The sequence below is a fragment of the Nicotiana sylvestris genome, chromosome 3, assembly GCF_000393655.2.
Source record: "Nicotiana sylvestris chromosome 3, ASM39365v2, whole genome shotgun sequence".
Classification (NCBI taxonomy): Eukaryota; Viridiplantae; Streptophyta; class Magnoliopsida; order Solanales; family Solanaceae; genus Nicotiana; species Nicotiana sylvestris.
In genome coordinates this window covers 216,549,318-216,571,213 of record NC_091059.1, presented here as the reverse complement: position 1 = coordinate 216,571,213, position 21,896 = coordinate 216,549,318, and the positions used below count along the sequence as shown (strand labels likewise).

General features: G+C 38.5%; 4 protein-coding genes across 4 annotated transcripts; 2 read left to right on the top strand and 2 right to left on the bottom strand.

Moving 5' to 3' along the window:
• Positions 1-6,599: 6,599 nt before the first annotated feature.
• On the top strand, positions 6,600-7,655 carry LOC104228003 (uncharacterized). The gene is made up of 2 exons (XM_009780390.1): positions 6,600-6,678; positions 7,255-7,655. The coding sequence occupies exons 1-2, from the start codon at positions 6,600-6,602 to the stop codon at positions 7,653-7,655; spliced, it is 480 nt and encodes a 159-aa protein (XP_009778692.1).
• A 4,644-nt stretch (positions 7,656-12,299) lies between these two features.
• Positions 12,300-14,792, bottom strand: LOC104227949 (GDSL esterase/lipase At1g74460). Its single transcript, XM_009780332.2, has 5 exons — positions 14,479-14,792; positions 14,263-14,393; positions 13,921-14,160; positions 13,571-13,820; positions 12,300-12,777 (listed from the first exon to the last, which is right to left on the bottom strand). Exons 1-5 carry the CDS (start codon positions 14,711-14,713, stop codon positions 12,521-12,523), a joined length of 1,113 nt encoding a protein of 370 aa, XP_009778634.1. The 5' UTR covers positions 14,714-14,792; the 3' UTR covers positions 12,300-12,520.
• Positions 14,793-15,868: 1,076 nt separating this feature from the next.
• On the top strand, positions 15,869-17,521 carry LOC104227957 (geranylgeranyl diphosphate reductase, chloroplastic). Its single transcript, XM_009780340.2, has one exon. The coding sequence runs from the start codon at positions 15,998-16,000 to the stop codon at positions 17,390-17,392; it is 1,395 nt and encodes a 464-aa protein (XP_009778642.1). The 5' UTR covers positions 15,869-15,997; the 3' UTR covers positions 17,393-17,521.
• Positions 17,522-21,039: 3,518 nt separating this feature from the next.
• LOC138888677 (uncharacterized mitochondrial protein AtMg00810-like) lies at positions 21,040-21,621 on the bottom strand. Its single transcript, XM_070170583.1, has 2 exons — positions 21,525-21,621; positions 21,040-21,422 (listed from the first exon to the last, which is right to left on the bottom strand). Exons 1-2 carry the CDS (start codon positions 21,619-21,621, stop codon positions 21,040-21,042), a joined length of 480 nt encoding a protein of 159 aa, XP_070026684.1.
• Between the last annotated feature and the right edge of the window lie 275 nt (positions 21,622-21,896).

Sequence of the window (21,896 nt, the reverse complement as noted above, 5' to 3'; positions counted from 1 at the left end):
CTAACATAGAGGTCACTGACATTACCTTTCCTTCATGAATCAAGTGCCCTCACACAACAAAAGAGAGTAGTTACACACAATATAAAAGTTAAGAACGATTAGGAACTCAAGATAGAAAGAATTCACTCATTCTGAGAAACGACATTCATATGCCACAAAAGATGCACCATAGGCTCGCCCGTAGTGTACTACTCTACTAATCGAGCTCATTCAATTTAGGATCAAGTAGGACTTTATTTGGTTGTAATGTAGACTGCGGGATGGGTAGGACACATTTAGATATAAGAATGATTACACCTCCCTAAGCACTTTAATACATATACTATAACATTCAAACCCCACACTTATGTCAAACCATGACTCTACCTTCATATAAATATACATCAACTCCCAAATTATTAAAGCACAATTACATCAAGAGTTACCACTTGTCAATGAATATCTGCACACAATACAACTATTTCTTTTCTTTTCTTTGTCAATTCAAGCGGTTCTTGCTCTTTCAAATCAGTGCACCTTTCTCCTTATTTTATTAGTTCCATTCAAAAGCCAAACCATCCTACACTTTAACTTTTACAAAGTTCATAACAATTCAAATGCTCATGAGAGGTGAAAAGGTTCAAATAGATGGTTAATTCAAATAAATGAATAAGTCTTGTAATGTGGTTGCCAAAAAAACAGGATTACAGGCTCAAAGGGGTTAACTACGATCAATAACAACTATATATATATATGGCTCAACAAAGAAATGCCTATATCACTTCCAAGACTGAACAAAACTACTATTTCGCTTTGCAAATACATGTGGCAAGTTCTAGACATCCAATGCAACACACAGAATAACACAAAACCTTACTCACATATGACACATAACTCACTCACGATTGAACTTACCAAGACACTCTAGTCAAAACAGCTAAGCAAATTTAAGATTATACGATTTAAGATACTTATACAAGATTCAAAAATTAAGCCTAAGTGTCACAACCAAAGTACTAACTATTCTCAAGGCATAACAAAGTTAAGAGATATCGCTGCAATTCAATTCATCTCACACTAGCTTCTACTCTTAAAAAAAACTAATTACACTCGGTTCAAACAAAACCCTTGTAAAAGAACCCCGACACTAAGAAAAACCAAGGGGAATTACTACACTACCTACAAAGAAAATCTTTTTATCTTTTTTTATTTAGACTTAAATCCCTCAAGAAAATTGTCTAGGATATCCATCGTCGGGAAAAGTCCAATCTTTAAAAAAAATTATTATTCAATTAAACTAACACAACTAAAATAGCATAAAAAATCACCTCACCGCACACTTAAAATACTAATAAAAGGGTAAAAGAAACTCCCTGGTAGTCCAAAGGCCGAAGCACTAGCAGCTCATGTGGTATTCAGACTTTTCCCAGGCTTGGTCCTTCGTGCTGGTACCTCACACTTAGTTCCAACCACCTAGTTTGATGTTGCATTTTACGAATAGATTTGCTTTCCATGCTTCTAGAAAATCAAAAATCGACACTACAAAAATAATATAATTTAAAAAACAAAAAATAAAATAAAGCAGTAAAGCTGGGTTGCCTCCCAACAAGCGCTTGATTTAACGTCACGGCACGACGCGAATCACTTCCTGCCTCCACTTCGAACTTATGAATTGGACCCCAAATTTTAATTCAAGCTTATGATCATGCTCCTAGGGTGGTGGAACGAATCTGACTGGCCCAATAAAATAATGTAGTATTCTGCACTTCTTGGCCTTTAAATGAGGTGTGTAATCCCGACTTTCTGGCAAGAAGAATTCCAGAATGCAGGCATCTTGTTCCTTATCCCTTGACTCCTCATGTGGCTCGGACGACACTATTTCCATATCATCATCCAAACACAATGTGAAAAAATGCTTGAAGTGTGGATCAATGCTCTCAACTACATAAATATTGGGATTGTCAACATCCTCAACACTAATGACACTAGAGTCAACTAAATATGTATCCTTAATATTCTTGGTTGACTCTAGTATCTCTTCTACGACATCGGCATCCTCAAAATCTTGTTTGATTGATTGTTGGTGTTCTACTCTGGACTTCTCTTCTAGCTCATCCCCGTATTTTTTTAAATCTTTTAGTATAATGGCAATTTCTGCAGCCAATTCATGCTCATATTGGCTACTATCCACAATGCCAACTTGTTGCGTTTTACAAGGTTCAATTAATTTATTCGTTTGAGCCTCCAAGTTGTGAATAGTTGTCGTTTGCCTTTGTATCTGCCATGTTTTCTCATCATATTGTTCCACATGTATCACGACCCTAAACCCGAACTTGATCGTGATGGCGCCTCTCGTGAAGACAAGGCCAGCCGACATGTCCCCACTTCCATTTTAAGCAATTAAAATAATAAGTATTAAGCCTTTAACATGATAAAATCCCAAAATAAGCAGTGAACAGTACAATTTGTGGAATTAAAACCAACATAGCCCGACTTCGGGGTGTCACCGGTCATGAGTATCTATCAATATACTACAAGTCTGAAGAGTCTACTCAGCTACTACAGAATCACTAACAAGAGAAAAGAAATGAGATAGGGGGAGAAACACGGGGCTGCGAATGCCGAGCAGCTACCTCGTGAACTCTGAAATCTATCGAGAGCTCTCAACCCTCGCAAGCAGGATCTGCAGCGCCTGAATCAGCACATGGAGTGCAGGGAGTAAAGTGAGTACTCCAAATCAGTGAGTAATAATAATAAATAAAGATTGGGAAATAAGAAATCACGTAAGACACATTTCAGGCTATAAGGAAGCAGGAAAAACTAGTAAAAGTAATGAAATAGTGAAAATATGCAAAGTCACTTTAGTTCAGTTAAAACTTCTTTGGAATGCCTTTTAACAATTAAGCAAGTAAATGACATGCAATTAGGAAAGATAAACACATAAAGAACTACTTCTCTGGCACAATACCACAGAATCAGCCCCTCGGACAACACATGGAACAATACCAGCCCCTAGGGCTCTATCTCTTATCACAATGGGTACTCGCACTCACTGGGGGTATGCAGACTCCTGGAGGGGCCCCTTACGGCCCAAGCGCAATATCAAGTAATCTTGTGGCATCATCACTAGGCTCTCGGTCTCATATCAACAAAACACCTCGTAGCGTACAAATCTCAGGCCCTCGGCCTCATAATCATAATCAGTGTATCCTCACAACACAGGCCCTCGGCCTTACTCAATCAGAATCTCGTAAGCCACTCAAGCAATAGTAAAACATGATGCTCAGCCCAAATTATCATTTAAAATATCATTTAATGTGTTAAAATAAGTAAATATAGTTGTGTTATAAAAACAATAGATTATAGCATGATTGAGTACAAGTACAAAGTCAAACTAGTGAGGAAATATCAGTAAAAATCCCCTAAGGGTTCAAATAATTGGCACGAGGCCCAAATATGGCATTCAGCCCAAAACATGATGATAGCAAATAGTTTTCAATCAAATACACGGTAAAACAGTCATACGGAATGGACTAAATCACAATCCCCAATGGTGCACGACCCCACGCTCGTCATCTAGCGTGTGCGTCATCTCAATATAGCACAACGATGTGCAATCCGGGGTTTCATACCCTCAGGACAACATTTACAATCATTACTCACCTCAATCCGATCCAATCTCTAGCCTGCGACGCCTTTGACCCTCGAATCGACCTCAACTCGCGTCGAATCTATCCAAAATCAGAACCACGACGTCAAAGTATGTTAAGGGAACGAAGCTCATACGAAAATAATCAATTTACAACATCTCTCGAAATTACCAAAACTCTGACCCCCGGGCCCACGTCTCGAAATTCGATAAAATTCATATCAATAGATTCTTTATCTCCCCACGAGTTCATACATATCAAAAGTCCCAAAATTCGACCACAAATGGCCCATCAAATCCTCAAGTCTAAGTCTCCAATACCAAGTCCTAGTTTTCCCAATTTGACCTTTAAATTCCATTAATTACAGCTCTAATCTATGAAATAATACCATAGAAATGAGTTTAAGTTCCAAAATCCTTACCTCAATGAAATCCCTCTTCAAATCTCCCAAAAAGCTCCAAAAGCAGACTTAGAAATGGTGGAATAGCTCAAAAATCGCGAACGAAATAATTTATACCTTCTGGCTAATGCATTTCGCATATGCAGCCCCTTCTACCGCTTCTGCGGTACCGCTTTTACGGTCAATGGACCGCTTCTGCAGTTATCACTTAAATCCTCCATTTTCGCATCTGCGATGCCCAATCCGTACCTGCGCCATCGCAAGTGCGGTTCTTCAACCGCTTCTGCAGTTTCTACCTTCCCAGGCCCTCTCCACTTCTGCGATTCAAATCTCGCTTCTGCGAGACCGCACCTGCGGTCCCCTAGCCGCAGGTGCGGTTATGACAGCAATGGGAAACTTCAGTTGTCACAACCAACTCCAAATCTTTCCGCCAACCATTCGAAATCACCCCGAGGCCCCTGGTACCTCAACCAAAAGCACAAACACATCATATTCCACCATCCAACCTCATACCAATCTTCAAAACATTTCAAACGACATCGAATCAACCAAAAACACATCGGATTCAAGCCTAAGTTTCCAAAATCTTTTGAATTACTCCTTTGATCAAAAAGTATACCAAACCACGTCCAAATGACCTGAAAGTTTGCACACATATCCCAAATGACACAACAGAACTACTTCAACTCCCAAAATTCCATTCCGACCCCTATATAAAAATCTCACCTATCAACCGGAAAATGCCAAAAATCCACTTTCGCCAATTCAAGCCTAAATCTACTCTAGACCTCTAAAACACATTCTGATCATGCTCCTAAGTCCTAAATTACCTCCCGAAGCTATCCAAACCATCAGAACTCACATCTGAGTCCTCCAATACATAAGTCAACATCTGGTTGACTTTTCCAACTTAAGCTTCTTCAAAAGCGACGAAGTGTCTCAAACCTTCTCAAAACCTTTCCGAATCCGAGCCAACTAACCCGATCACGTATAGAACCGATAAATAAAGCAATAAGAAGCAGAAATGGGAGAAACAGAGCAGTAACTCATGAGACGACTGGCCGGGTCGCTACAATATGGTACTTTAACATATCCATGGTTAGCTTTAACATATCTTCGATTTTCTTCAAGTCAGCTTCCTAGTGTTCTTTGATCCTATTAACTTCACCAGAAAAAGTAGAACCATTATAGTAAGGGGTTGGGGGAGGATAAGACAAATAATCACAACAATGAAAGTGACCATCTTAACCACTACAAAAATCACATACATTCCACACATAAGATTGAGTTGGTGCACATAACTCGCTCTCAGGAAAATTTTGACAATTTTGCAATGGGTGGTTTCCTTCACAATATGCATAAGGAGGATTAAAAGTAGAGTTACCAACATTAAAATTCTCATAATTCCAAGATACCATGTCTCTCAAGTCAAAAAAAAATCAAATGCAAGAGAACAAAAATAAAAGTTCAAACTTGCAACCTATAAATATGTACACCTACAACTATATCGTTAGTTCCCCGGCAACAGTGCCAAAATTTGATCACACCCAACTATACCTTATAAAAAGGACTAAGCGGTCGTTGCAAATATAATCCGGTTTACAAGTCCGGAGTCGAATCCTATAGAGAACTAAGGCTTAGCTACAACTGTTCACTATCACCAAGAAGACAAGCTTGAATAATTCCTAACTTATAGATATTAAGATTCTTGTGTTTAACTAAATAAGTAACAAATTAAAATAGTAAATTAACAACTAAATATACTAAGGTTTAGAAACAAGATTAAGGAGGTCTACAGGTATGATTTTCCCATTATCAGAATCCTTCCCGCTACGTTTTCTATAAATTCGCCTAAGTATTCTCTACCGATCATGAGCGCTCTGACCGTCGTAACTCTCTCTCGAGTAATTACCACAATTTACTAGATATATTCTCCTGAATTACGCTAGCTGGCATTAATTACGGCTCACTCGGATCGCACCCAAGGTTTCGTTATCCCTAATCCCACCTTTAAACCCTTCATATTGATCCCTCATATACGTTAGGAGTGATATTGTTCAACAACTACCTAAATATGCACTCTCTCCCGAGTAATACATACTAAATAGGCACAGTCGATTGAGAGCTCTTCAACCAACCACAATAATAACATAGTTTAACAATTAGAGAAAATACTACGGCAAATATATATTAACATAACAGGAAAATCATCCTCCAATAGGTTCCATCAAAATCCTAAATAAGAAATTAGCTATTCATAATAGTATGCAAAATTACAATGCTATAATTCATAACCAATAATGGAAATAGGAATAAGGAAGTGAAAAACTCGTAGAAGAATTCTCCTCCTTGCTCCTAGTGTATTTTTGTCTCCTTAGGTCGAATCCCCAATCTCCTTAGCCTCCTTAGGTCTAAAGTGTTTCAAAAGTATATCCCTTTCTCTCTCTCTCTCTCTCTCAAAATAGCATTTTTACATGTATTTATACCAAGTAGGGTCGGGTCCAGACAAAAATACCTTCTCCCACGCAAAATTGGACAATCACTCTGTAAGATTTGCACTATCGCACCGCATGGGGCGACGCTCCATGCGTGGCGACAGTGGGAAAGTTCAGATCGTTGATTCTGTCAGGCTGCAGAAAATTTCCACAGGTGCGGTGCATCGTGCGCCTCTCGACGCCGCGGTATTGGGAATTCGCAAAAAATCAAAATAGGAAAGTTGTAATCCTTTCCAATAACTTTCCAACGATATATTGTGGAGCCCAAACAGAGTTTTGAGCGAAAAGATATGTGCATTTTACTAGACACTGCACTGTATGCCCGCTCGATTCTTTGTTTCATTCTTAACTATCATCCGTTGATCCCGGAACACGATCCCTGCTTAATTTCTTGGGATTTTACTCAGAATTCAAAGCTTCAAATCACTTGAATTCATTCCATCATATCTACATAGCTCAGAATAACTCCTACAAGGCATAAAATACGCAATTAGTGCAAAATACTAGCGATTAAAGATCAAACTCAATTAAAGTGCAGTACATTATAGTGTAATAAGTGACTAAAATATACAACTATATCCTATCATCATTGATCTATTTATTTAATTGTCTCTCAGATTAACAATGACTACTTTCAATCCCCTTACTGCTATTCTTACTTAAAACAAACTCGAGGGTCCGAATTATGTTGATTGAAAACGAAACTTGGATATTGTCCTAATTGTTGAAGAATACAAATTTGTGCTCGATGAGGTGTGTCCAGAAAAACCTAGAGATGATGCTACGGATGATGAACAAAAGGCTTACCAAAAATGGGTTAAGGCTGATGAGATGGCGTGGTGTTATATTCTGGCATCCATGTCAAACATTCTGCAACATCAGCATCAGTCTATGGAGTCTACTTATGACATTCTAGAAAATCTCAAAGAAATGTTTGGAGATCAGAATCGTGCGGCTAAGCAGACTGCCATGAAAGCTCCTCTGAATACCAAAATGGTTGAAGGTTCATCTGTTAGGGACCATGTTCTGAAGATGATAAGTCTTCTGAATGAACTGGAGGTCCTTGGAGCTAACATTGATAAGGATATGCAGGTTGAAATGATATTGCAGACTCTGCCTGATAGTGTTTAGCAGTTTTGCATGAATTATAACATGAACAAAATGGATTTGTCACTTGCAAAATTGCTGAATAAGCTGCAGTCGGCAGAGACTATTATCATGCAACAAGCTTCTCATGTGGCATTGAATTTTAAGCCAGGTTCTTCTTCTAAGCCGAGAGGCAGGCAAAAGAAGAAAAAGGCTCAGAAACCCTCTGTTGGTGGCACAACTGCTGGTGTGAAAAAGGTTAAGGGCAAGTGTTATCACTACAAGCAGCCTAAGCATCATAAGAAGTAGTGTCCGACTTATCTAGCCAAGTTGAATAATAAACTAGGTAATTTACATCTACTTTTCATTGAAACTCTTTTAGCGATTGTTTCTACCATGTCATGGTGTGTAGATTCGGGAGCCGCTAATCATGTCTGCACTTATTTGCAAGAGTTTCAGGTAACGCGGCGGATAAGTAGAGGAGAAATCAATGTTTATCAAGCAGATGGTTCGGCAGCCCCAGCTTTAGCATTAGGAAATAGTAGTATTTCGTTTGGTAGTGATAGAGTTTTAACTTTAAAAGACACATTATATGTATCTTCCGCTAGAAGAAATTAATTTCGATTTCTAGCGCTATGAGAGATGGTTATGACATTAATTTTCATGATATTGCTAAATGTGTTATTAGTCATAATAAACGTCATCTCTCTTTGGCTACGTTGATTAATGCTATTTTTATTGTTGACTCTATTCCTAAACCGTTACAATCTAAAGAACTGAATTATGTTTATTTACCAAATAAGAGAAAACATTCTTCTGAATTGAGTGAAACATATTTATGGCACTTGCGTTTGGGTCATATAAATCTAAACATAATTTCAAGGTTGGTTAAGGATGAACCTTTAAGTTCATTAAAAGTGGAGGCACTACCGACTTGTGAATCGTATTTAGAAGGAAAAATGACAAAACAAAATTTTCCCTCAAAAGGAAATCGAGAAAGTGATAAATTAGAGTTAATTCATTCTGATTTGTATGGAAACTTAGTTATCTGAAAAACAAAATGACCTGATGCAAAACCTAGAAGTCGATTTTGACATACCATTGCATTTTAGTAGTGGGAGAAATGACAACAAACTTGATGTCCTACAAGAACAAGTGCCCGAAGTCATACTACCACAAAGTAATGGGAGTTAAGTTGAGCAGACTGCACAACAACAAGAAGTCGTTGATATCCCTGTGGATAGCATGGAGACTTAGGTTCCTGATAATGATGTGGTTTAACCACAAGATCATAATAGTGTAGTTGCAGCTGATGTAGTGCGTAGTCGTAATAGGAGAGAAATAAGACAGCCAGTTCGTTATACGCTCTTGGGAGAATCATATGATAGGATCCCTGAGGAGACTGCTTCCGAACCTAGCAATTACGACCAAGCACTACATGATAAAGATGACGATAAGTGGGTTGTTGCTATGAAATCAGAGATGGGTCTATGTACTCTAATCAAGTCTAGGATCTTGTAGAACCACCTGATGGGGTAAAACCCATTGGATGCAAGTGGATCTATAAGAAAAAGAGAGGTGTAGACGGAAAAGTGCAAACTTTTAAAGTAAGGTTTGTAGCAAAAGGGTTTACTCAGAAAGAAGGGATCGATTATGAGGAAACTTTCTCGCCGGTAGCCATGCTTAAGTCTATTAGAATTCTCTTATCCATTGCTGCTCATTATGATTATAATATTTGGCAAATGGATGTCAAGACAACTTTCCTTAATGGAAGTCTTGATGAGTGCATCTATATGATGCAACCAGACGGTTTCGTAGAAAGTGAACACATGTTGTGTACGCTTAAAAGGTCCATTTATGGACTGAAACAGGCATCCAAGGCATGGAACACTTGCTTTGACAAGGCGATTAAAATTTTTGGTTTTGATCAGTGTCTTAACGAGTCTTGTGTATACAAAAAATGGGATTGGGACAAAGTGGCGTTTTTGATCTTATATGTAGATGGCATATTACTCATAGGAAATAATATGGGCATGTTGGGTTCAGTTAAACAGTGGTTGTCCACGCACTTCGATATGAAAGATTTGGGAGAAGCGGCTTATATCCTTAGGATCAAGCTCTTGCGAGATCGCAAGAAAAGGATATTAGGCTTATCCCAAGCTCTTTATATTGATGCAATACTCTCCAGGTTTAGCGTGCATGATTCCAAGAAAGGATTCCTCCCTTTCAAGCATGGAGTTTCTCTATCTAAAGATCAGTCTCCTAAAACTGATGCAGAGATAGAAAAGATGAAGGTGGTCCCCTATGCATCTGTTGTGGGGAGTCTGATATATGCTATATTATGTACTATACCTGATATCTGCTTTGTCGTTGGCGTTGTTAGCAGATTTCAGTCTAATACTGGGAGAGAGAATTGGACAGCGGTTAAGCATATAATCAAATACCTGAAAAGGACTAGGGATTACATGCTAGTCTACCATTCGGATGACTTTGTGCTATTTGGGTACACTAATTCGGATTTCCAATCAGATAGAGATTCTAGAAAGTCTACCTCAGGAAATGTGTTTACTCTGGGAGGTGGAGCCATAAGTTAGAGGAGCATCAAGCAAACTTGTGTTGCTGATTCCATCATGAAAGTCGAATATGTGGCTACCTCTGAGGCAGCCAAAGGGGCGGTTTGGCTCGGGAATTTCCTAAGAAAGTTGGGTGTGGTTCCCTTTATTCAAGCACCAATAACATTTTATTGTGATAATAGTGGTGTGGTTGCTAATTCGAATGAGCCACGAAGCCATAAAAGAGTAAAGCACATTGAGTGTAAATATCATTTAATTCGTGAGATAGTGCAAAGAGAGGATGTAGTAGCCACCAAGATTGCGTCGGAGAACAATTTGGCGGACCCGTTTACTAAGAGCTTGCTACACAAGACTTTTAATAGGCATGTAGACGGAATGGGTGTCAGAATTGTAGACGCATGGTTATGAGTCTAAGTAGGAGATTATTAGGATATACTATAAACCATGCGTATTGTTATAGTATTATTTATGGAACAATTATTTATTTTTTATTCAATTCAATAAAATTTTATTTTAAATAGATCATGTATTTGTTTGTGCGCCCGTTGCTTATATAGTAGATGATTTAGTGTATAGAGTTTAACGTATATACGAAAGATTAAATCATCGGTTCTGATAAGTCATAAAGTTTATGTTCACAATCTAATGATGGAATTGGACAAACCATGGGAATGATAGTAGCACAAGATTAAATATAATTTATCTTGATTATGGGAATAGTTTAATTACACTTCTTGTGCTAGTATATTTTGTATGTATTGAACGGATCAAGTAGAGATAAGTATTTTATACTGACTTAATAAAATAATTTTTCTAGTCCATTCAATGTACTTATACTCTTAAACTTGATAAAATTATTATTAGTTGTGTGTGTCATTTATTGTTTTGATTTATTAAAAGGCGAGATTCTTTCGTGGGTCAATAAGCCTGGTAAATTGGACAATAATGATATACATTGGCAAAGTAATAATTAGTTGATAGAATTCATATCTCGGTTTTTGAGATTGATGTAAGCTTATAAGTTTTCATGTGTAAACCCGGCCGATGAATTTTGTATCTGACACATGAATTAAGTTAAGCGAAAGTCTAAAGGAATCAATAAATTAAATAGTCAGTAATTTAATTTGATTGGTTAGTATTTGAATCTTAACATGGGGAGTTAAATAAGGTATTATGGAAGAATTTCGAAATTGAACTAAGGAGTGCAATTACGAATTTTTAGTGGAATAATTCGTAATTTTTTATGGTAGAATTGTTAATTAAATTTTGTGGTCCCTACTGCGCCTAAATAATAGGAAATAAAGGAAACCTTTCCTTAGTGGAAAAAGAAAACCTAACACGTTTTGGAAAATGGTTTTAACCTAAAATATGTGGCTATATATACTCCATATAGGGCTGACGTTTTTGCACTGGTTTTTACACGTTTTCATCCTTGGAATTTCGCCCACCCAAAATTCTCGTTTTTCGGATATTATTTGGATAACACGGTAGAAGACTGTGGAGGTTTTGCTGAGATCGCAGTCTTGCAACTCTGGAACTGGAGACTGAGATTAATCTGTTTTGTTCACGTTTCAAGAGGTAACTCAAATAATCTCCGTATATATTAATTGTTTAATTTATACGTGAATATGATACTGTAATTGCTTCAGCTGCTACGATATATAATCCAACACTCCCTTCCCCCCTCTTTTAGTTTCCTGCTTTGGTAATCAGTAGCTTTATCCGAGATTTTCGGTAAATTAAAAGTTTGCTATAAGTCGTAATCGTAGTAGAATTAGTACATTGGAAGATATTTAAGACCTTAAATTATTCCTGGAAGAAATTACCGTGACTATTTCTGTTTTATAACCATGTCATTATCACGTAAAATGTAGTAGTAATATTCAACAGTGAAAAGAAAGTGGAGTAGTTGACCAAACTTCCGGGCTGTTTAAGCATTTAATATTCTTGATAATTTGAAATTTACTTATGTAATCATGATCATCATTATTGTTACAGTTCTTACGTCTATCATTATGGAACCTAACAGTCTCAAAGCACTATGTAATTTCTGCTTGTGCTGTTTTGCTGTTCCAAAAAATTATATATTTAGATTGACCAAATAGATACTCCATAGTTGACCATACAATTTCATTGATTTAATCGAATATTTCGACAGCTTATAATTAATTTGTTGATATGATAATAAAGTGGACAAACAAAGAAAGCCCCACTCAGTCGCCCATGTTCTGAATCAAGTAGCAACGAAATGCTGCTATTTTGCGATGAACAAATAACGTTACAAAATAATAAGAAAATCTACGTTCGAAGTTAAGGAAAATATTTTTAGTAGAAAATCTACTGTCCAACATCATCCGATGAAAAACTCGTGGCTGCTGGTGTTGGGGGAGAAACATCGGTCTGATTGGACTTCAAAAATCCAAGCTTTTTGATGAGCTCTTTAGCAATTAACTCGTTAGCACTATCAGAAGGATGATATTCATCCCAAAAAACATATTTGCTTCTGTCACTGCACAATGTCGATGCTGGAATACACGTTAAAGCTGGCCTAATTCTTCCGAATGAGCAGCATGGTGAATCAGAGTTACTAAAACCTGCAATATTTCCAGAGGAATTGGTTATTAATTTTACACTAACAATATAAAGAATTTTTATTCGATCGCTATAGTTTAGCTTGCTATAGCATGTTAGTTATCAATTTTACATGGATTTTCAATCAAAATTTTCCATGTAAGCCGATTCCTTAGCTCCTGAATTGATGCTGCAAATCTTAATTTAGCCGCATGATTTCTCATCTTACCAGGAATTGCTTTAAAATTGTGAACATAGAGCTAAAGGCTTCAAGTTTATGCGTTTATCCCTCTACGATAGAAGAAAACGCGAAGGACTAACCAATCAACTTGATTCTCCGAGGTTTAGGGCTCGTTTGGTACGAGGCACAAGGAATAATTAATTTCGGGACTAAATTTAAGAAGAGTTTATTCTATATTTGGTTAGGGGAAAATTGCAGTATAATTAATCCCGGGATTGTAATTTTTTTTTAATAACTAATCCCGAGATAACTAATTCCAGAATAATTAATCGCGGGATAACATCTTTCCAACCAAATGACCCCTTAGAGTTTCATAGGGAAAGGTCTACCCCTTCCTTAGATTCCTTTTATTTTTGCCCCGATTAGGCTTCATCTTATTATCGGTTACTGATTAATGTTTATCATAAATATTTATACGAAACTACCTTATAGTGACATAATAATGTAAATATTTTTTACACCGTTTGTACAAAAAATTTAAGCTCTTCATTAGATTAACCTAACATTAATGTAATTCTAAATAATTTTTAGCTTCATTTAGATTGTTAATAACAATGTGTAGTATAAGCTTGTACCATAATTGCCGGGATTGGTAATGACATCGTTGACAACATCATATGCATCTCCAAACTTGTAGCTTGCATTTGGAAGAGTGTTGGACAATTCTACGACAAGTTCGTTTGTTGCTTTGTTGAAGGCTAGAGCCAACTGATTAGTCTTGTCTTGACACTGTCCATCTGTACTTAAAACTCTTTGAAGTGGAATACACCCCATTGGTCCGAGCCCAAACACCATCAACTCCCTTGCCCCCAAACTATGCAACAACTAAAAAAAATTGTAAAAAAGAAATAACGTTAGTGGTTCAAAAATTACGAATTTATTCAGGAAATTGGCAATGAGAAAAAAAAAACTGATAATGGCTTACTATAAGTTGTGCTCTGAGAGTGTCCATTAAGTATTGAATAAAAGATTTATCAGTGTAAGTCCATGAATCACTGTAAACTGGCATTAAGTAATTGTTGATGAAATCATTGCTTCCCAGGGCGACAACGTATCGTGCTTGTTGGAAAAATTTCTCAGCTTCTTTGCTTCCTAATTTTTCTCTAATTAAGTCTTGTGTTCCTTGAAATAATTCTATTTGCTTGTATAAGGAAAACCTCTGTATCTGCACTTACAAATTGATCAAACTTCAACAGTGTCTAGACATAAACTAAACACTAATTAATATTTTTTCAATGATATATATATATATAGGAGAGTTACTTACGAAATAGGTGCCTGTCTCGTTTAGAATTCCACCACCACCAGAGGCAAAATTGACTCCGTCCTCCAATATGACATCTTCTGTTAACGATTGATTTAGATATGCTGGTGGCCGTGGAAGTCCCATTTCGTCACCTGCACAATAGGTATAGTTAACACTTAACACTAGCTTAGATACTTAAATACTCGATGATCGTAAATACTACATTGGAAATGTTACCTATTATATCAGCAACAGTACGGCCATTGCAGAATCTACCATTAGGCAATCCATTTCCAAAATCAATACCATACCATGGCAAGTTCGCGCGAGCAAGGCTTTTAGAGAGGAAGTTGTTGTTGCCAACATCTGAAAGAGAGTCCCCGAAGATGAATTGTACAATCTTGCAATTGCAACCTCCAAGTAGAAGAGTTAAAATTGTCACAAAAATTGGCAAGGTTAGTGTGAGCTTCATGATATAAGGCTTTGAAATTTTATTTTAGGAATAATGAGACCTTGTTACCTTTTAAATGTTACAAAGAAAAGGAAAGTGTAAGCATCGCATCGCATCAGCTGAGGAAGTTGGAATTTTTGGAGAGAAATGGAGATAAAGAAGGGTAGAGTTTGATAAACCAACCATCTAAGAAATTCAAACCTACTACATCTACCTTCAGTTCTGTTACAACGATTCAAGTCTAACAAACATAAGTTGCGTATTATCTACATTAATTGGGTATTTAATTACATCCCTCTCTTACATCAGTCAAATTAAAGTGCATGAAATCCTAACACCAATTTGGGTTTTAACTCTTTTCCCTCTAATTACAGATAGCCAAGTCTCTACTCTCTACTAACACTTCTCAGGGTTATTAGATTCTCAAGTCAAATCCATATATTAGGTAGCATATTTGCAGAATTTTTTTTGAAGTACCATATCTGCTGATTTTGGACTTCTAATAAGACAGAGAGCAGTGATATAAATTTCAAGTTCCTTTTCAACTTTAAAATGAAGCCCAAGAATTTTGATTCCAGTCCAAAGCTGAGTAAAGGTGCTAACCAAATATCTTGGAATTGGCAACTGGTGCACTAAATTTGGCGTCAGGCCCAGTTACGCTTTTATACAAATTGTTGACACTTCACTAACAAATGAATTTATATAAAGCTAATTAAATGGTGATCCAGACTTGGACTAAACAATATATTGATCCCAATTTCATAAGTAACAAATTCATATTTTTCTTCTTGTGAAAAGATTATAAGTTATTTATCCACTGGTTATTTATGGGCTATGATGAGAAAGAATTAGTCAAACTTAGATGCAATAATTGAAAATTTGAAGATAAAAACAAAACTCAGCACCAAAATCTCCTACAACACAAATATTGCGCCAAGCTCATTTTCACTTAACAGATCTTTTGATGAGCAATTGATTTACTTAAGATCTTTTTTGAGGAGCAATGGACCAATACATATATCTGAGCACTGTGAGCCACATTCTCAAAAACTATACGTGGCAGAATGTAAGCCACTTGTACCATCATGCAAAATTGAAGCCCCATACTATGAAAGAAAAAAACGAAAAACACAAGCAACAAATCAAGAATCTATCCCCATTATCCAAATCCAATCGTAGCCCTCAATCCTTTTTCATCAACGGCACTCATTCCCTTAATATCCCCAACCATATCCATCAAAATCATACAAAAAATTTCATAAAAACTCCACACTTTCACCCCACTCACTCTCCACACACTAAACCATGGCTTCCATTGCTCTCAAAACTTTCACCGGCCTCCGTCAATCCTCGCCGGAAAACAATTCCATTACCCTCTCTAAATCCCTCCCCTTAACCCAAACCCACCGTAGGCTCCGAATCAATGCTTCCAAATCCAGCCCAAGAGTCAACGGCCGCAACCTTCGTGTTGCGGTGGTGGGCGGTGGTCCAGCTGGTGGCGCCGCCGCTGAAACACTCGCCAAGGGCGGAATTGAAACCTTCTTAATCGAACGCAAAATGGACAACTGCAAACCATGTGGTGGGGCCATCCCTCTTTGCATGGTGGGAGAATTTGACCTCCCTTTGGATATCATTGACCGGAAAGTCACAAAGATGAAGATGATTTCCCCGTCCAACGTTGCCGTCGATATCGGACAGACCTTAAAGCCTCACGAGTACATCGGTATGGTGCGCCGCGAAGTACTCGATGCTTATCTCCGTGACCGTGCTGCTGAAGCCGGAGCCTCTGTTCTCAACGGCTTGTTCCTCAAAATGGACATGCCCAAAGCCCCAAACGCACCTTACGTCCTTCACTACACAGCTTACGACTCCAAAACTAACGGCGCAGGAGAGAAGCGCACCCTGGAAGTTGACGCCGTTATCGGCGCTGACGGCGCAAATTCCCGTGTCGCAAAATCCATCAACGCCGGTGACTACGAGTATGCTATTGCTTTCCAAGAAAGGATTAGAATTTCAGATGATAAAATGAAGTATTACGAGAATTTAGCTGAAATGTACGTCGGAGATGACGTGTCCCCTGATTTTTACGGGTGGGTTTTCCCCAAGTGTGACCACGTTGCCGTTGGCACTGGCACAGTCACCCACAAAGCTGACATTAAGAAATTCCAGCTAGCTACAAGACTGAGAGCCGATTCCAAAATCACTGGAGGAAAAATTATCCGGGTGGAGGCCCACCCGATTCCAGAACACCCTAGACCGAGAAGATTACAAGACAGAGTTGCATTGGTTGGTGATGCAGCAGGGTACGTGACAAAATGTTCAGGCGAAGGGATTTACTTCGCGGCAAAGAGCGGACGTATGTGTGCTGAAGCAATTGTTGAGGGTTCAGAAATGGGAAAGAGAATGGTGGACGAGAGTGATTTGAGGAAGTATTTGGAGAAATGGGACAAGACTTATTGGCCAACGTACAAGGTGCTTGATATATTGCAGAAAGTATTTTACAGGTCGAATCCGGCGAGGGAGGCTTTTGTTGAAATGTGCGCAGATGAGTATGTGCAGAAGATGACATTTGACAGCTATTTGTACAAGAAAGTGGCACCAGGAAACCCCATTGAAGACTTGAAGCTTGCTGTGAATACCATTGGAAGTTTGGTGAGAGCTAATGCACTAAGAAGGGAAATGGACAAACTCAGAGTATAAGAGGATTAATAGCATTAATATTTTTCTTGTAACTGAAGAGTTTATTTCTCAAATTACTCTGTAAACACCTTTCATCCTTCCTTCAATAGGATTTATGTAACTTCATGATTTGAGCTACATTTCTTCTGACAGGCTTGAGTTGATCATTATTGAACTTGGTTTAATTTTTGAATTCACATTCATTATAATAACTAAGCTATGTAACGCTGGGATAACTTGATGTTGAATGCCAAATTAAGAATGACAAAATAGGAGTAGAGATCTAGACTAAATCGCAATTGCATGCAATGAAGAAGAAGATTCTGCAAAACTAACTTATTTAGTGCAGAGTATCTGATTTTATACAAATCCCCTCACACGAGTCACGGGTGTGATAAGGGTAAAAAGACTAAAATACCCCTGCCAGCTAACATAACTAAACTAACATAACTACCAAGTCTTCAATATTCCCCTCAAAACAAAGGGTGGAAGACATCCAACACTCCAAGCTTGGAAATTAAAGAGTGATGTTGAGCTGCAGATAAACCTTTGATGAGCAAATCAGCAAGTTGCAATGCAAAACTAACATGGTGTGGTGTGAGGAGCCCTGTCACGACCCAATCCCCGAACCCGGTCGTGATGGCGCCTCTCGCGGAGACAAGGCCAGCCAGACCGAAACGGAACACCTCTTTTAAACAGTTAATCATCATAAACAGTAGTAACATATAATATAATATTCATAAATTGCGGAATTTAACGATAATAACAGCAGGAACCATCCCGACACAGCCCAAACCGGGGTGTCACAAGTCATGAGCTACTACAGAATCTGCTATAGGTCTACAAAGTACGGAATCCGATACAACAGTCTGAAGAAAACATAAATGATAAAGGATAAGAGAGACAAGGGGTTGCGGACGTCAACAACTACCTCGTAACTCCAAATCACTGCCTAGCTTGGAAGGAATCAACGCTCAGGTGCGGACTCTGCTATACCTGAATCTGCACACATGGTGCAGGGAGTAATGTGAGTACTCCGACTCAGTGAGTAACAATTAAAAATAATGGCTGAAAGTATGAAAACACGTAAAGGCACAAAGCAATTCCATATCAAGTAGTAAAATCACTTAAAGCAGTAAATCAGTGAAGAAATCAAATGATATTCCTTTTTAAAACAAGTAAAACAGGTAACTTAACAGGTAATTAACAAGTAGAAATCCGCCTCTCGGGCACAGTATCAATCGCTCAGCGTAGTATCAGCCCTTCGGGCTCATTCTCAGTACAGTATCAGCCTCTCGGGCTATCTCACAATCACTCAGCATAATGGTCAGCCATTGTTACCTGACCAAATTGCATCATACAGTGTCATTGTTACCACTGTTTCAAATCACATGGGTACCCGCGCTCACTGTGGGTGTGCAGACTCCGGAGGGGCCCCTTACGGCCCAAGCGCTATATCAAGACACCTCGTGGCATCATCACTTAACATATCCTCACATCACTCAAGCCACTGCATGGCATAAATAGTATCTCAGGCCCTCGACCTCATATCACTTAGCATATCCTCACATATGGCCCTCGGCCTTACTCAGTCCAGAAATCATCATAAGCCCCTTGGGCATTAGTAAAACAGTAGTTCTTAGCCCAAAACATGATGTAGAAATATCATTTAAGTTTCAAATCTGAGAAAAAGTGGCTGAGTTTGCAAAAGAGTAGATATCAACAGGACTGAGTTCAAATAATAAGTCAAGCAGTAAGGAAAACAGTGATAAAAATCCCCGAATGGTTCAAATAGTTGGCACGAAGCCCAAATATGGCAATCATCCCGAATCATGATGATAACAAATGAATTTCAGTCAAATATTTAGTAAAATCATCAATCGGGATGGGCTAAGTCACACTCCCCAGTAGTGAAAGACCACACGTTCATCATCCAGCGCGTATCTTGCCTCAATATAGCACTACGATGGGTAATCCGGGGCTTCAAACCCTCAGGACATCATTTACAACCATTACTCACCTCGAACTAGCTAATTCTCTAGCTCTCGACGCCTTTACCCCTCGAATTGGCCTCCACGCGCGTCGAATATATCCAAAATCAGAACGAATACGTCACAATATGCTAAGGGAACAAAGCCCAAGCGAAAACATTCGAAAATATCAAAAATCTCGAAATTAGCAAAACCCGAGCCCCGGGACCACGTCTCGGAATCGGGTAAAATTTTACATTTTCAGAATCCTCATACCCTCACGAGTCTAACCATACCAAAATTATTCGATTCCGATACCATTTGGTCCTTCAAATCATCATTTTACATTTTTAAAAGGTTTCACAATTTTCTTCCCAAATTTCATCTCAAATCACGAATTAAAGGATGAATTCAGTGATAGATTCATGTATTCTAAACAAATCTGAGTTAAAATCACTTACCCCGATTAATTTCTTGAAAAACCTTCGAAAAATCGCCAAAATTCGAGCTCTCTAGGTCAAAATATTAAATAAAACCCAAAACCTCGTATTTATAGGTACCCCTCAGGTTTCAGCTACCGCTGGCCGCACCAAAACTCACGCGGTCCGCGCAAGCCAGTGCGGTCCGCGCAAAGGCAACGTGCAGCCGCACAGGCCTCCCTCTACAGTGACATACTTTAGTATTTTGGTCATAACTTTTGCTAACAATGTCCAAATTTCTATATATTTACCTTTATGGAAACTAGACACGAAGGGCTATAACTTTCGTTTTTGAATCACCTCAAAATTCCTTGTAGATTAAAAGATATGAGCTTCCGAAGTAGGACCAACGGATTGTTACCCACCGCGGCCGCACACCATTTTGTGCGGTCCGCATGATACCTACCGCGGCCGAGGATGCTTTTGTGTGGGCCGCACAGCACTCACCGCGAGCGCACTCATTTTTGTGCGGACAACATGGGTGAGTTCTGGGGCCTGCAACCCCTATAGACCTGCTACAGCTATGATTTTTGCATTAAAACATCCCGGAACCTACCCGGAACTCCCGGAACTTCAAACCAATTGTACCAACACATCTCATGACATCGTTCAAACTTGCTCAAAACTTCGGAACGCTCACAACAACATCAAATCACCAATTTAACATAGGATTCAGGCCTAAGAACTTCAAGAACTCTTAAATTATGCTTTCGATCAAAAGGTCTATCTCTCGCCCGAATGACCTGAAATTTTGCACACATCCCAAATGACACAATGAAGCTACTGCAACTCTCGGAATTCCATTCCGACCCCTATATCAAAATCTCGCCTATCAACCAGAATTTGCCAAAATATCAATTTCGTCAATTCAAGCCAAAATCTTCTCTACAACTCCAAAACCCATTCCGATCGCGCTCCTAAGTCACAAATCACCTCCCGAAGCTAACCAAATCATCGGAACTCACTTCCGAGCCTTCTAACACATAAGTCAACATCCGGTTGACTTTTCCAACTTAAGCCTTCTTAAAAGAGACTAAGTGTCTCATTTCTTACCAAATCCGCTCCGAACTCGAACTAATAAACTCGATCATATAAAACACGGATAACGAAGCATAAAGAAGCTAAAATGGGGGAAATGGAGCGGTAACTCATGAGACGACTGACCGGATCGTCACAAGCCCAAATTTGATTTTCTGTCTGACAAAGTGATAATCTATTTCTATATGCTTGGTCCGTTCATGGAAAATAAGATTCTCAGGAATTTGAATGCTGCCTTGTTGTCACAGAACAGTTGGACTGGTTTAGAAACTGGTATCTCTAATTCTTTTAGAAGTCCTAATAACCAAGCAATTTCTGTTGTCACAACTGCCATACTTCTATATTCTGCTTCTACTGAGCTTATACTAACTGTTTGTTGCTTTTTTGATTTCCATGAGATTAAGGAGCTTCCTAACTTGACAATATAACCTGTCACTGACCTCCTAATATTAGGACAGGCAGCCCAGTCTGCATCACAGTAGGCAGTTAATTTATCAACTGGCCTTGCATGTAGAAGAACTCCTAAACCTGGTGCTCCTTTGATGTACTTAACCACTCTCAAAGCTGCATCCATGTGAGATTATTTTGAATTTTGCATGAACTGGCTTAATGTTTGTACTGCAAAGCTAATGTCAAGTCGTGTGATTGTCAAATATAAGAGTTTACCAATTAACTTCAGGTATGCAGTAATGTCCTTCAAATCTGGATCTCTCAGCTTTCCCACATGAGCATCATATTCTATTGTGGTGAGCTTTTGATTCATCTCCAGAGGTATTGAAACAGGTTTGGACCCACTCAAACCATTGAAATTAATTCAAGTGCATATTTCCTTTGATTCAGTAGAATGCCTTTTTTGTGATCTAAGGACCTCTATGCCAAGGAAGTATCTTAGCGCACCCAAATCCTTCACTTTGAATTGAATTTGTAATGTCTTCTTAGCATCATCAACTAGTTTAGGACTGCTGATTGTGATCGGCAGGTCATCTACATAAACAAGCATGATGACCAAATCTGAACCCTACCTTTTGCTGAACAAGG

Bases quoted from the DNA above. Each gene is read 5' to 3' on its own strand.
- LOC104228003 (XM_009780390.1), top strand. From the start codon at position 6,600: ATGGGGCGACGCTCCATGCGTGGCGACAGTGGGAAAGTTCAGATCGTT. The intron at 6,679-7,254 runs GTGCGGTGCATC...TAATTGTTGAAG, and splicing joins GCTGCAGAAAATTTCCACAG to AATACAAATTTGTGCTCGAT.
- LOC104227949 (XM_009780332.2), bottom strand. From the start codon at position 14,713: ATGAAGCTCACACTAACCTTGCCAATTTTTGTGACAATTTTAACTCTT. The intron at 14,161-14,262 runs GTAAGTAACTCT...TTGTAAGTGCAG, and splicing joins ACGAGACAGGCACCTATTTC to ATACAGAGGTTTTCCTTATA. The intron at 13,821-13,920 runs GTAAGCCATTAT...AATTTTTTTTAG, and splicing joins CTCTCAGAGCACAACTTATA to TTGTTGCATAGTTTGGGGGC.
- LOC104227957 (XM_009780340.2), top strand. From the start codon at position 15,998: ATGGCTTCCATTGCTCTCAAAACTTTCACCGGCCTCCGTCAATCCTCG.
- LOC138888677 (XM_070170583.1), bottom strand. From the start codon at position 21,621: ATGAATCAAAAGCTCACCACAATAGAATATGATGCTCATGTGGGAAAG. The intron at 21,423-21,524 runs GTAAACTCTTAT...ACATGGATGCAG, and splicing joins TGCATACCTGAAGTTAATTG to CTTTGAGAGTGGTTAAGTAC.